The sequence below is a fragment of the Phaenicophaeus curvirostris genome, chromosome Z (genome assembly GCF_032191515.1).
Source record: "Phaenicophaeus curvirostris isolate KB17595 chromosome Z, BPBGC_Pcur_1.0, whole genome shotgun sequence".
NCBI classification, from domain to species: Eukaryota; Metazoa; Chordata; class Aves; order Cuculiformes; family Cuculidae; genus Phaenicophaeus; species Phaenicophaeus curvirostris.
The window spans coordinates 25,248,577-25,264,040 of NC_091431.1; the positions used below are offsets into that span (position 1 = coordinate 25,248,577).

A 15,464-nucleotide genomic window follows, 5' to 3' on the forward strand; every position below is an offset into this window, starting at 1 on the left:
ACCGTTAAGGAGGAGGGAAATAAAGCACAACAAACGCAGTTTCCTTCTGGCAGCCTAGGAAGAGACCCTTTGCAAGAAGATGTTGGACACATTTTCACTGCAGGTACCCTTCACTCCTTGCATCACCAGTCTGACTTCTTTTCTCAAGACGAAGTGCAGGAAATGGGGTTTGCATCAGAGGTTTGATTTCCCACAACTTCTTTTAGCACACTGCTTTTCCTATCAATTCCTAGATACGTCATGTCTCAAAAGCTCAGCCAGCTTTTCTGCTATAATTATATCAAATTACCAAACAAAAATACACCAGGTTCTAGAACACACCAGTGAGCCTCAAAACAACAGAACAACTACGATTCCCAAAAAGAGGTCAAGTTATTGCACAGAAGTTAATTATAGTAAGTCTTAACAGTCATGACTGCAGTTATGTGTTTTTGTTTCATTGCATGCAGATCCCATCAAACCTATCAGCATAACAACTATAATTCTTACTGTAGTAAGATCAGTAATACATTTAGTCTAATCTTTTCCATTTGGAACTTGAGGGGAAACACTGGCAAATGGATTTGAACTAATTAAAGAAAAATAAAGTGCTTAATTCATCACTTAAAATGTTAAAGTGCACTGCCAGGGGGAAATAAATCTGCTTATTGCCTTACTTTTCTTAAGTCAAATATGTTTCAGACATGGTTCAAAATGAACTCATGGAAACTGAGCCTATACATAATGAAACACTGAAGGTATATTTTAAAATATTAACATTTACTTGGTCATCTTAAGTACAATCAGTAAAATCAAAGAATTTGAGAAACACTCAAAATCATTCGCAAAAAAATAAAGGCAGTGTTTCTGCATATTTAGATTTGGATGTTTAAACTTGCCTGCTTATCCTGTAAAGCATTAACACTGATTTTGTAAAAAAAAAAACTAGTGAAATCCGTAATAAAAAAGGAAATAACTACAATCTTATACTTTCCTCTATTCTAATATTACAGGCACATGGAATATGGTATCTCCATTATCCTATAAATGCTGGCTTTTAACTACAAGCTGTTTAAGAGTATGTGCTTCAGTTCTGAATATAAGTCAGTGAGTAAAAATTAGCATGAGACTTCCCCCTCCCATGAACCGCACAGGATTTTTAACTTTCCGCAAAGACATCCAGTGAGGGCTACCCGAGACAGGAAACTTGTACTCAAAGGGTATCTTGGCCAGTTGCAATATGGACATTTGTTGGTGAGCAGAATAAAGACAAACATTTTCAAGTAACTGAGGCAAAAAGTCTGATGGCCCAAGGTATATGTCAGAACTCTGCTTCTGAGCCGCTGGAAACAAAATTACACCTAAGGCAGTATTAATCCCTATAGCAAAGAATGAAAGAGGATAATGTGCAAACATAAATGATTATAAAGCACTTTTATTGCTAATAGTAGAGGTACTACAAACAAAACTATAGTTTCTTGCTTATGCAAAAAAAAAAAAAAAATGTACATACATGGCTTCTACAGCACAAAGCACAGCTATCAAAATAAAAAGGAGTTAACTCAGTTACCCAGAAAGCAAATTCCTATTATCATGCATAGATGAGGGTTATTCCCGTCTCAGAAGGATGCTAGAATTATAATTCTAACAAAAGTAATCATACTGTTCTTGTTCTAGATTTACTAAAGGAATATTTTGCCAGTCAAAGTATTAGGTCCTTAATTATTTTTCAATGTTTTTAGTTAGAGATGCCTCCTTAGGTAAGTTTGGCTAAGCAAATCTGTTTGATAATACATCAGTGCTACAGACAAATCAGTGGCTGCACGTAAAGTTGCTGTCGTTACACATAAAACTAAGAAAATTCACACTTGAAAACAAGGTAGTGTGATACAAGGTCAATATTCCAGTATTGATACAGACAGCAGTACAGTTTGCACTTTTCTCTGAAAAACATCCCCTGTTAAGTGCCTGATTCTACTCCCACTGTTTAAATAAAAAGCAGTTTCACTGAAATCAATTAAGTCAGCCTCTATAAATACTTACAATTATCAAATCATTTTTAAGGTGAGGATCAGAACACATAGACAGTCAGGTACAAATACAAAAGATATTTCAGTCTTAATGCTGTGTTTTAAAGGTAAGTTGTTAGAATTCTTTTACACGTTTAGTTTTTTGATCAGATTTTCACATAGACATATAGAATTGCTAAATGAACATTGAGAGCAAGGTACCTACTTTCTTACTTCACGCTACAAATTCTTCTACTTTAGTGTCATTAGATTTTCATTTAATAAATTTAAGAAAGAAGACCATCAGACACTATAAGAACCTAAACAGCTGCTAATAGATTTCTCCAATAAAGCACAATGCTTATATCAATATTGCTTATCTGATGAAAACTCTTAACATGCACGAAACCTGATTTTTTTTCCCCACTATCCTAATTTCTTTCCTGCAGAAGCATTTGGTTATCACTCTTCACCATCTATAGCTATGTACCACCCAAAGGTCAGGATTAGAAGAAAATTTTTTTTTTTTAATATACGAATTCATTTTCAAAACATTGAACGAAGTTATTTAATGATCTTTCTCCAATTTAAGACTTTATCTTGCTGCTGCACAATTACTTCGAGGATTTTCAGGAATCTTTTCCTGGTTTTTTTTAAGTTCCTGAGTACTAGTTACCTTCCTCACATAAGAAAATTGCAAGTATTTCCACATGCAGTCTCACTAACATTAACCTTATTATGAACCTTATGTCATTTTTCATCTACGCTCATATGTGCTAAGCTAACTACATTGTGGTTTTGCAGTATTAAGTCTCATATTGGTGCTTTCAGAAAACCCACAATAAAATCTTCCCATGGCCCACTCCCACCAACAAAATATCAATCAGGTTAGAAGTACTTTCCTCCCTGTGCCAAGCATGGCCACATTTTGAATGCAATTAATCTTGGTATATAACAGTTTCTCTAGGGCTACCTGGATTATAAAGTATTTAAGCTGGAGAAGGATGTTCAAACTATGCAGGTCTATTCACATCTCTAAAAGATTTGTTGGATTTCATAACACCAAAACAACCCAACTTCTCCTTGCTTCTTTTTGTCACCTATCATTACTATCAAACAGAAAGCAGTAACACTCTTTCATTCACTGAAGGCACTTTGATACCTATCATAAACGATGTTATCCCAAAGTCCAAAATGGAAGAACCATTAATTCCAGAGGATTACATTTATGCTTGCACATACTTTCAAAGAAGCTGATCAACTCTTGTGCAGATTAAGTATGGTAATCATATTCCAGAATCAGGAGCATAATCATTACCTTAAGCTTCATTTCATTGGAACAAGAAAATCTCTCTCAAGAAGTTATTGTACTAGCCTATTGAAAGTTCCAGAAATACTAGAATGCTGGTAATCTTGTTCTTACTTTAAAGTTAACATCTAGCACCGACATTTAATCCAGATAATACTTTTCCACTTCATTAACACAATTGCAACCACCTGCTTGTCCCCCCACAACCAGGGAAAGGAGCTCAAGAACTATAGTTACTTCTACTCACTTCCTTCAAATACCTTCAGAACTAGAAGTCTGTGCATGTGTTCATTAGAAGGTTGGTTGGTACATGACTCTTCACCCTTTCTTACCCCATCCTGATGCTGAAGCGTACTATCCACAACTTTCCTCAATTCAACAAGTGCTTTTTTTGAGGCTGTTAATGAACTCCCACATCCAGCACAGATTTTTTTCCCAAAGTACAGCCTGTGAACTGGGATTCTAACTTTCTCCAAAGCTTTTAGAACACTGTATTTTAATTATCTAAATTAGCACTCCAGTTTGAAGCTGCTCACAATACTAGCACTCAGTGTCTTTTGAGGACAGACTGGAGACACTTCCCCCTTTTCACAGAACCACAGAATGGCTGATGTCAGAAGCGACCTCTGGAGGTCACCTTGTCCAACACCTCTGTTCAAGAAGAGCCACCTATATCAGGTTGCCGAAGATCACATCCACAGAGTTTTTAGTAACTCCAGGAATAGAGACTCCATACAGTCCACGAGAAACTCGCTCCAATGCTTGAGTACCCTCATCAACAGATATATAGGAGGTCCAACACAAAGAGACTGTGCTTGTAATAACTATTTAACAAATTAAGAAAATTGACTAAGATCACCTTCAAAATAGTTCCCTTCTGAATTGACGCCAGTGCTGCCAATGTTCAAAGCAATTCTGCCTATCAGTTACTTAAAGACTATTAAGGACCTCCATAGTTTTTGCCTTGTCATCTTCTACTGACAGGGTTCCCTTTAGCCCTGATTTGACCTTTGGGAAAAGGCAGTTATTAGCTAAAAAATGCTTCACAGACAAAGCACTGTTCACTAGGGCATTGTCTTGATGTTAGCTCACTGTTCACTCTTGCTCACTGACATTTTCCAATCATGGGTAAGAAAACGTCTGTATTTGAACAGACATCCACTCATAAAAGTGAATGTGAATGAAGTGACCAAGTTGAGCCACAGCACAAGATGTGTTCTATGACTGTCTTATCGATCCCACTCTAGATTCCCAAGCTACAGGACTAGTCTTGGGTTTTGTCAGACCTCGCTTATATCTCCATTACATATATAAAATTTCCCCTGTAGTTTGTGCTTATTGCCTCTTACCCTGTCAACAGGTGCCGCCGGAAAGAGCCTCGCTCTATCTTCTTTACAACCTCCCTTCAGCTATTTGTATATCTTAATAAGATGCTCCCTAAGCCTTTTCCAGACCAGTAGTTTCTACTCTTCCGGTCCTTCCTTCTATGGCAGTCCCTTCATCATCTTAGGGGCCCCTCCCCGTACTGCCTCCACTGTGTCCATGCCTCTTGCACTAGAGAACCCAGAGCTGGACACCAGGTGTGGCCTCATCAGTGTTGAGGAGACTGGAAGAAATGCATCCCTCTACCTGCTGGTTACACCCCTCCTAATAAAGCCCAGGATACCATTAGGCTTCTCTGCAGCCAGGACACATTGCTGGCTCATGTTTAACTTGGTGTCCACTATGACCCCCTCCCCAGCCTTTATTGCAAAGCTGCTTTCCCAATGGTCAGTCCCCAGCATGTACTGGTGCCCCTCCACAGGTGCAGGACTTCACACTCCTTGATTAAATTCATTAAGATTCCTGTCAGCCCATTCCTACAACGTGTCAAAGTCCCTCTGGATCAGCCACTCCTAGTCTGGTGTCATCTAGAAACTTGCTGAGTACACTCTGCTCCACTGTCCAGATCATTAAGGCAGAGGTGGATCCAGCACTGTGCCCCTGGGGTACACTGCTTGTTACTATTCTCCAACTAGACTTTGTGCTTCTGACCACCACTCTATGGGCCCAATTGTTCAGCCTGTTTCCAGTCCACATGTCTGCTCATCCAGCCCACACTTCATCAGCTTCTCTGTAAGGATCCAAGGGCAGACAGTGTCAAAAATCTTCATGAAGTCACGGCAGACAACACCCGCTTCACTCCCCCCATCTACCTAACCAGTCATTTCATTGTAGAAGGTTATCACATTGGTCAACCATGACTTACTTCATGAATCTGTGTTAACTACTCAATCTCCTCATTCATATAGCTGGCAATGCTTTCAAGAATTAGTTGTTTCATCACCTTTCTCAGGAATCAAGACAAGTCTAACCAGCCTGTAGTTCTCTGGGCCCTCCTTTTTACTCTTGAAGATAGGAACAGCATTTGCTTTTCACTAGCCTTCAGATACCTGTCCCAATCATCATGATCATTCAAAGACTGAGACAGGCCTTGCAGTGACATCAGCTAACTCCCTTAGCACTCACAGGTGCATATCACCAGGACCTACAGACAATGAATTCCAGTTTGCTTACATGTTCTCCAACCTTTTCCACCAGGAGTAAGTCTTCCTTACTCCAGACTTTTCCCAGTCTCTCAATCCTTAAGATTTCTGAAAGCTGGTCTTACTACTAAAGACTAAGGTGAAAGTGATCAGAACAGAAGCCTTTTCCATGTCCCACGTCATCAGGGCTCCTGCCCATTCAGCAGCAGGCCCAAGTTTTCCCTATTCTTCCTTTTACTGCTTAGAAGACCTTCTTGTTGCTTTTGATATCCCACACTGTATTCCACTCTAGCTGGGCTTTTTCTTAACTGTGTCTCTACATATTGAGACAATGCCTTTATATTCCTCTCAGATTACCTATCTCTGTTTCTACCTCCTGTGTACTTCCTTTACATGTTCGAGTTTTTTCTCCTTCATTCATCCATTCAAGCTTCCTGGCATTTCTGTTTAAATTCCTACTTATGGAAATGGACTGCTCTTGAGCTTGGAGGATGTGGTCCTTGAATATCCACCAGCCTTCTTTGGTCCTTCTACCCTTCAGGGCCTTATTCCATAGGATTCTTCGAAGAAGATCACTGAAGAGACCAAACTGTCCTCTCGCCTTTTGCCTGACTTCCTCCTCTTGGGACCCTGAGCCCCATGATCTCCTGGTCATTACAGCCAAGACTGCCTCCACATCCCAACAGGCACATCCTTGTTTACGAGTACTAGGTCCAGCAAAGTACCTCTACTTGCTGTTTCTTGTAACACTTGAGTGAAGCAGCTGTCATCAATTATCTCCAGGAAGCTCCTGGATTGTGTATGCCTTCCTGTGTTGTTCCTCCAGCAGATATTGGGGCACTGAAGTCCCCCAACAAGGGCTAGGACTTGCAAACATGAGGCTGCTTCTAGCTGTGTCTAGAAGGCCTGATTCATTTGTTTTCTTGGTCAGGCAGCCTCTCTACTCTGCTCTGATGAGACCCCACCTGAAGCACTGCATCTAGCTCTGGAGGCCTCAGTACAGGAAAGACATGAACCGGTTGGAGCAGGTCCAGAGGAGGGACACAAAAATGATCAGAGAGATGGAAGACATCTGTGAAGAGAGGCTGAAAGAGTTGGAATTGTTTAGCCTGGAGAAGCTACTAGCGGGAGACCTTACTGCAGCACTTCAATACTTAAAGGGGGCTTATTAGAAAGATGGGGCAAACTTTTCAGCAGAGCCTACTGCAACAGGACAAGGGTTGATAAATTTAAACTGAAAGAGGGAAGATTTAGACTAGATACAGGGAAGAAATTTTTCACAAAGAGGGTGGTGAAACGCTGCAGCAGGTTGCCTGGAGAGGTGGCAGATGCCGCATCTCTGAAATCATTAAAGGTCAGGTTGGGTGGGGTACTGAACGACATAATCTACTTGAAGATGTCCCTGCTTATTGCAGGGTACTTGACTTTTAAGGATCCCTTTGAGCCCAAACTATTCTATGAACTAAATCTTCCCCTTTCACAGGCTACCACAACCTCTGCTAGTCCCTCCCACACCTCTGCTAGTTTTGCACTGTATACAGACCAACTGCTTGTTAGCCTAGCTTCTAATGAAAGTCTCAAGTACCTGCCTGTTTCAGTTGCACAAAACCAATAATAAATTTCATTTTTTCCCCAAATTTCCACAGTATTGCTTTAGCTAAGTTGAAGCTACAGCTAAGGTCATTATAAAGACAGTTTTGGCAGTAAGTATACCAAGTCATAACATATTACAGTGTGTAATTCTCATTTGTTTCTAATTCACTGCTTTTCTGAAGTCTGGAATTCTGCTTTAACCTAAGTAGATTTTCAGAGAGAGATGCTTGTATATTTGAAATCACTTGCTTTCTTTGTATCCCCAATGACCATGCACATACGGATGCTTCAGTGATGAATTACATGAAAGGAAACAGGGAACAGTACACATACTTTTGCAAGCCAATTTAGAGTTGTTAGAATGCAACTTAATAAACTAGCTACTGAGCAGATACATTTATTTTGCATCCCAAACCTTATTTCACACATTTTAAACTCTCAAAACATTGTTACATATCTCCTCCAGATGGGAAAAAAAAAAATAAAAAGTTTGGGAAAAAACTTACAATTCTTACAGTGCTTTAGCTCACATACTCTGTATAAATACATCTTTAATAACGCAGCGAGTAATTAAAAAAAAAAAAGCCCTCAAACAGACAATTGAGATTTAAGACCAATTCAGTTACACTGCATATAGCTCCCTGGTGATATTAAAATTGCCACTGTTTATCTCACCAACAAATGTGATGTAGTCTAACTCTGTATTTATTCTTTTCTTTAGAAGTCTGAAGCATTTGAATTAACACAATAAGCACAATAGGCTTCCAATATATACAGATTATTGTTCCTCTAACAGGCCACAACACATCAACATTATTTTTGCTGAGGGGAAGAACATTTTTGAGAGAATCTTTACCTCACTTGAAAACTTAACTTTTTCATGGGGAAAAAAATAGCAAATATAATAAATGTGTACTACCTTGTCACTTTACAGCTTGACTCAATCAGCTCATTTTCAATATCCAGCAGACCAGAAGGCAGATTGTATTCCAAAGGTGAGGCCATTCTTTTTAAACGCAGTAAGCCAACACAGAACTTTGCTCCCATCTCCTCCAGTTCTCTTGTCCCTATCTGCAATCCCTAATTTAAAAATAATATTTAAATATGCAAAATAGGTACATGCAGATGAACCCATACATACTGCAGAATTACTGTGTAGGAAGTATTTAATTGTTTCATTTAATATACCTTGCTTTAAAGACAGAACAAATGAACTTTAGATAAACATTTAGCAAAATTATCAGAAAACTCAAAGAATAACTACATGATTCCTCTGAAGTTGAACAGATATTTCTCGACATGTCCACATTTCTTTGAAGCCTTCTAGTCTACACTTATAGTGTATCAAACCTAGCAGGACTTTACCTAGTGGCACTGGAGGAGAAACAAAACTCATGTCCAAGTATTTCCTAAGTATTATTGTTACTCTAAAAACCTGGGACAGAAATTTTAAAAATAAATTTCACATACTAAGATTTCAAACACAAGATTCTTCAGCATCAGTTCCATCAGAATGAATGAGGGAATTCATACTGCAGTTATGATCAAGTTCATCATGTTCATCACAATATTCTTACGCATTATAAACAAGCCTACATAAGGCAAAAAAGCTACTCTTTGAAACAAACATCTCTCCACATATTGTAAACTGCAGGCTATGTGTTAATTCTGTAAGAATTTATTCACACATTTCGCAATTAAAATAGCAAACAAAGTATCAAAAGCCACAGGCATTTCTAGCTCAAATAATATACCAAAGCATCTGTCTCTGCAGAGTGTTTGGGAGGTAGAACATGCATAATACTCTCCAGGCTTACATATGTGATAAAGCCTCCCATCAGGTAATTCTACACTTATAATTTACCCAGAAATCACAGAATAACCAGGTTGGAAGAGACCCACCGGATCATCCAGTCCAACCATTCCTATCAAAATGCAGTATGCAGGGACAGAACCTTCAACTTCAGTTACTTTAAGAATAAAGAGAATGATATTCCAGAATGACCCTCAAAGAACTATGGAACTGGCTAATACTGACTGTATATACACTAACAAATTCATTGTCACAACCCAACTCACTCTAATCTTTTGCAACTTCTATATCTCAGGACAACTTAAAAGGATTTTAGTTTGTATCTCTTCAGCCTCTTAAGGTAAAGAGTAGTTAAATAGGAGCTTTGACAAAACAAGCAGGGAAGCAGAAGGACTAGGAACTCATGGTGAGCTAACTCACCAGACAAGAAAATAGCTGAAGTAAAAGGAACGAAGTAGCAAATTTTTAACTAAAAGTTCAAACACACACATACAAGCTTTGCATACATTGCCACACTGACATTTGCAAGGCTTAAAACAAACTGTTATGTTGCTCCAGAAATGTTATAGTCTGCATATTCTCCATGTACTTGTTTTGAACATACATACACTTAAAAAATGGAAGGTTTGATTTTATTTTTCTTCCAAGTTCTTTTTTTTTTTCCCTTGGTAGTCTTCATAAAAAAGTTGCATTTTAGTAACAAGAAAGCTAAAGCTGTATCTACTATTCTAATCAGTGTCATCCTCCAGCCAAATGGTACAGAGACCTGTTATAACAGAAGAAGAACTGGATATTTGAGTATTATTGTTAATAGTAATTCTACTTACCTCTCTTATAATGCTTTTGTGCTGTAGATTTCAAACCACTTTATTAATAAAGGAAGAATTATCCTCACTTTACTGATGGAGAAATGGAGGCAGAGAGGGTTGAAGCGATTTGCACAGTGTCTCACAGCATGTCACTGACCCCGCTGGGAACAGAAATCAGTTCTCCTCACTCCCAGTGTAGTACCTTATCCACAGAGGCCAATTTTTTGGTTTTGTTTTGTATTTGTTTGCACGTCAGTAAGATTCGAAGACCCCTATCACTGCTGGGGCTCCACTATGCTAATCACAGGAAGACACAGTCCCTGCCCCAAAAAGATTAAAATAACATTAAGGACAAGAGGCAACAAGTATGCAGAAGAGGAAGGAGAGGAGTAACAGTAATCTCACTGTTACACAGATTACTAACGTGCACAACTCGATGGGTCAGAAGCTTTTTCCAATCATTGTCTACATCTGTTGCTGAAGAAGTTATCATTAGTTGGCAGATTCCTTACAGACAGTATAACAGAAGTGGCTCCAAGTCAAAAAAGGACAAGAGTACAGTATGAAAGAAAGTGCAAAGACAATTGTTAGAAAGGCAAATAGCGTGTGCATATTCTGTGGGTGCTATTTTCAACATAGCAGAAAGAGAATATAACTAAAGAGATACCTAAACGGACCAGATTGGAGGTGGGTAAATGAAATACCTGAATGATAAGAGTTTGAACTTACTATACTAAAAGGTCTAAGTACTTGCAGTAAAAGCCCCTACCAAAGTCTAGATTTGCTGCTGTCATTTCTTTAAATCATAATGGAGAATGTAATATGCCACAGCTTCCAAAGACCAAATTTCTTAATCCATTTTCATTCTTCCAACAGCCAAATCTTTTAACTTTCATGAAACAAGAGACTCAAAATAATAATAAACAGTTGTCCTAACTAAGGGAACAGAGGTGAAGTTCATTTTCACTGACGCCTTGAACACACTCCTCCTCTTGACCTTCTAATCACCTTCAGTTTTTGTGGCCTTTAACTGTGGCCTATTAAGGTTCCTTAAGGTTTGTTTTTAAGCACAAGCCACTTGGATGTAGCTGCTTGCCTTTCTTTTTTTTTTTTAACATGCACTGAATTTCAGATCTTTTTCTTTGTATTCTATACAACAGTAACACTTTAGATGGCTGGTCAAAATCTTCCTAACAGCAATATTAGAATACTGTCCAATGACTAGAGTGTCTTAGCAATGAACTTCGATACCTGAAAGCAAAGATGCAGAACAAAGGCACAACAGACTGCGACCTCAAGTTGAGAAGAATCTTCCTGATATGTACTTCATAAATTTAAAACAGCCATATTAAGATTTGGAGAAGTCAGTTGGACTGCAAAACAGGATCTTATTTTTCTGCTTTCTTATTCAGCAGAGGCTAAGAAGATGTGCCCGTTTCTGAGAACTCTAAATCCAGAGACTGAAGGATCATGATAACTGACAAGGTTTGTCAACTGAATCTTTATCTCCTTATCTGCAACATAAAATTTCTAGGTAACAAAATCTTATCAATTAACTTGAAAATTAAGTAATACTCCCAAACTTAATCTCCAATCAGGAAAGGAACTCACTTCAGTTTTCTGATTGTTTGAATTATCAAAGGCATTGTTCTTTCGCCTGGCATCTTAATTATTCTCCGCAGTAGATCTTTGAGCATCTCTTCACCTGAACACTTGCTTTTCAAAATCTTGAATCATAGATGACTGAGCAATACTTGCAGCTCTAACTCTCAAAGCACTACAAAGACGCAACACAAGCAGTTAAAACAAGATTGCTTCCAGAGATAACACTGTCACCAGGGATCCTAACATCAAGCAAGAATTCCTTGCTCGAGTTCAACAGCTTCCTGGCTGGAAATGGTCTAGCATCACTGGTGCTTTAGTAAAATAAAAAATAATAAACGCTGATGTTCTGATATTATCCAGCTTTGGTAAAGACTCTGTATTTCTTCCACAAAGAACAGAATTGTTGAGTAATCCTCTTTGAGCTTTCAACAAAATTCACTGATGATGCCCAACTAGAATGCAAAAAGTGCTTCAGACCTTCACACAACATGCAGTCCCTCATATCTAGTATCTTGCCCTTCAGGGTGGTAAACAGGAGAAGAGGTATTTTTTAAAGTTTAAATCATCTGTTTTTTGAAATAACATTATGAAATATGTTGTGTAATTTATACCACCAGTTTATTCACAGAATTGCTAGTGCTACTCCCTCCACTAAAAAAAACCCAAAAAAACCCAGCCTTTTCATCTCTTAGACCTTCCCACTGGAAAAACATTACTCTTTATTGCTTTGTTCAGTTACCTTTCCCTTTTAGATACATTTTCTTAATAAGCTTGAGCATTATCACAGTGAAGAAAAAAATTCAGAATGCTGCATGTTCAGAGAATGACTAAGACCTCAAACTGGTTTATTCCAAACAAAATGAATGACAGAATAGCAATTCGATCTCTTCAGTTAGTTTATATTACAAAAGAATGCCCTTTAGAGTAAATAATTTTTTCTACAGAATTCAGCTATTTTTTTTCCTCATTTACTGAAGAAGTGCTTTGCAGGTTAAGCATCTTGAAATTCTGTTCACAAAGCATCAATTCACCTTTAAGAATTTTTTGTAGCAACACTGCTAAAGCCAGCAAGGTTCATGTCTGTAGGAACACTGTGGAAGTTATAAAATAGGCCAGTTGGATGAGTCACCTGAGGAATAACAGAATATTCCAACAATAGGAGGAATGCTTCTGTTGTTAATTAACAAAATTAACTTGTTTACTTAGGTATAGACCTACTGAAATTCCCACCAAAATATACGCCGTCTTTCTGTCTAGGGAGATGAGTGTTGGAGCACATTAATACATTAAATATACTTTGTTCCATCTTTTCTTTGCTCCTGCCCAGCTCCACCCTGATTCCAGTTTTCTGACCTTTTGTCAAGCACCTTACTTGAGGTTTGTGGTCATTTTCTCAACTAGCAATCCCTAAACCCTATTTTCTAGCAGAGGAACTGTCTTCTTCCATGAATGTGCATTTTAAAAACTTGCTTCAATTTGTAGCTGATTTTAACCCTGACACAGAACTTAAAGACCAGACGTTAGATTGGTAGTTCTCCATTTTTGCCTTACAAATATTTTCTTTGAAATAAGTTTTCTACTAGTGAGAAGTTATGAACACTCAATTTCTGTTTTCAAATATCCAGTCCCGTTAACACCTCTGAAGGAAACAAGTTGAAAGCAAGCCTTAAGTTAAAAAGCTGAACACCCATTATATGCTCAGAGTTGTGTAATCTGTAGTTCTAGTAACCCAATACAAACGTGTTTTGATTTATAAGCCTGTTTCTGCAGCGACATCCAAAAATTCTGTAAGGGATAATACTAAATATCTGCTGAAGACTTATGAACTGCCGTGGTGATGTCTGAAATCGCCATGTGTGAAGGAAGTTTTTTTTCTATTGTTGGCATTCATTCCTACCCAATTTTAATAATATACTGAAAGAACAGTTCTGACTTTTTTTAATTCCATGCATACATACATGTTACAAGCAATAATTAATCTTGTTAGAACAGCCAGTAAGCATAACATATTACGAAGAAGTTTAAGTGACAGGTGAAGACTTTTACGCAACTTATAATATGAACTACATAATTTCGCTGTAAGTGTACACAGAGATCTTAGAATTCTGAGTTTTAGAAGTGTAAAGCAAGCAAGCAAGCAGCATTATAGAACGAGATATCAATGCAGAGGCAGGAAATTATAAAGCATGTACAGTTTAATTCATTTATTTTCTTACCTTATATTTGCCCCGGTCACATCCACATAATGTGCTTTCCATTGTGTAGCTCCTTTGCACTCCTATCTCTCTCCAGACAACAACTCGCGCTGTTGATTCCTTGGACTTTTCCACTACAAAGCTGCAGCTGCCCATGCAGAATGCTGGGGCAGTTTGACTCAGGATCTTAGGGAGTACCTGCACAATAGAAATTTGAGAAATACAGCAGTTATTTCATTTGGAGAAGCTGGGGGGGGAGAATATTCAATCACAAACTTCTATCAAAAAATTCTGCTGGAATTTGAATTAAAAGAACAAGAATGAAAACATTTCTCTGTCCCAAGTTCTCAAAACCTGTTGTGCTCAAGTGACAACAGGTTTGCCAATTCCTATTTATTAAAACCCTCTTCTTCAGATTCAATCACTACAAGTTAAATGTTGGCCATGTGGGCAAGAACCAGGATACAAAAGAGTTCTCCAAGTCATCATCATCTTACCCTAATTCACTGAGAACTTTGCTCATATTATGTACTACATACACCACACAATTAATTTAATTCAATTTCAGACTGTTCCTACAATCTAATTTGCAAACCTAACACAGGCAGTATTTTATCACTGCATAAAATTAATGCTTATTTAGCAAAGCACTAGATGCATGTTGAACTTCAAGAATGCAAAACAAAGTTCAATACAACTGTTTACATGACAGGTTTGGGGAAAAACAAAGAATCACTTATGTAAACGCATATACTTGAGAAATGCTAAATGACTACATTCTTTATAGGTTATATTCATATCAATTAAGCCAAAACATATGACCACACTGAATTTGCCCTTTCAATAGCACTTATACCATTACTAGTATAATCTTACCCAAACATTTCAGTCCACCTTTCTGGAGCCTAAAAGCTTTTTCCCCTCAAGTTTTACTGTCTTTTGTGAGCTATGGTAGTACAGGCTGAAGTGACAAACCCCCATATAGACATATTAAGCAGCAGACATGCGTAGCAACAGACTCAGCATCCAGGAAACTACCAAGAAAATCAAGGAGCTACAGAACTAGGAAGAGTAGGAAAAAAAATTCTGAGAGCATCTGTACTCGTTTACATTTACCGATGCATAACTAGTATTTAACGTGCATTCACAGGCTTTTCAAGTCTAAGTCTCCATCTCCTGAAAAAAAACATGGGGTTCAGACGCATTTGGTTGCACAGTTTGCAACTGACACAAGGTGGCAGTGGAGTTACATAGAAGAAACAGGCAACACCGACTGGTACCTTACAAAAGTTCTGAAAGCTTATACAATGCAATAGATGTTGTTTGTGCAACTTTACTATGCATATGTATCAGGGCTACGTATCTTAACTACACATCTTAAGAGTAATTTTGCTTATTGCCATACACAAAAACGAGTATTTCTCAGAGCAATTCAGTATTTTTATTTTCTTTTTGATAGAATGCTGTTCTCCATGTTTAAATGGCTTTTTTCATCCAGTAATTATAAATGTGCAGAAGTGTATTTTGCATATGTTTACTACAACAGTAATGTTGAACACAAAAAAACTCACATACTGATACAAAAAAAATTAAGCACTCTACTCGCATTAAATCCTTGGCAGCACTA

At 37.9% G+C, this 15,464-nt stretch overlaps 1 protein-coding gene across 1 annotated transcript in view; it reads right to left on the minus strand.

Annotated features, from left to right (window-relative positions):
* AGTPBP1 (ATP/GTP binding carboxypeptidase 1) overlaps positions 1-15,464 on the minus strand; it is a 62,883-nt gene that overhangs the window by 5,456 nt on the left and 41,963 nt on the right. Inside the window, exons 25-26 of the mRNA XM_069881219.1 lie at positions 13,859-14,035; positions 8,335-8,495 (exon numbers count right to left, since the gene is read on the minus strand). Of these exons, the coding sequence (XP_069737320.1) occupies positions 8,335-8,495; positions 13,859-14,035 (338 nt within the window). The remainder of the gene's footprint in view (positions 1-8,334; positions 8,496-13,858; positions 14,036-15,464) is intronic.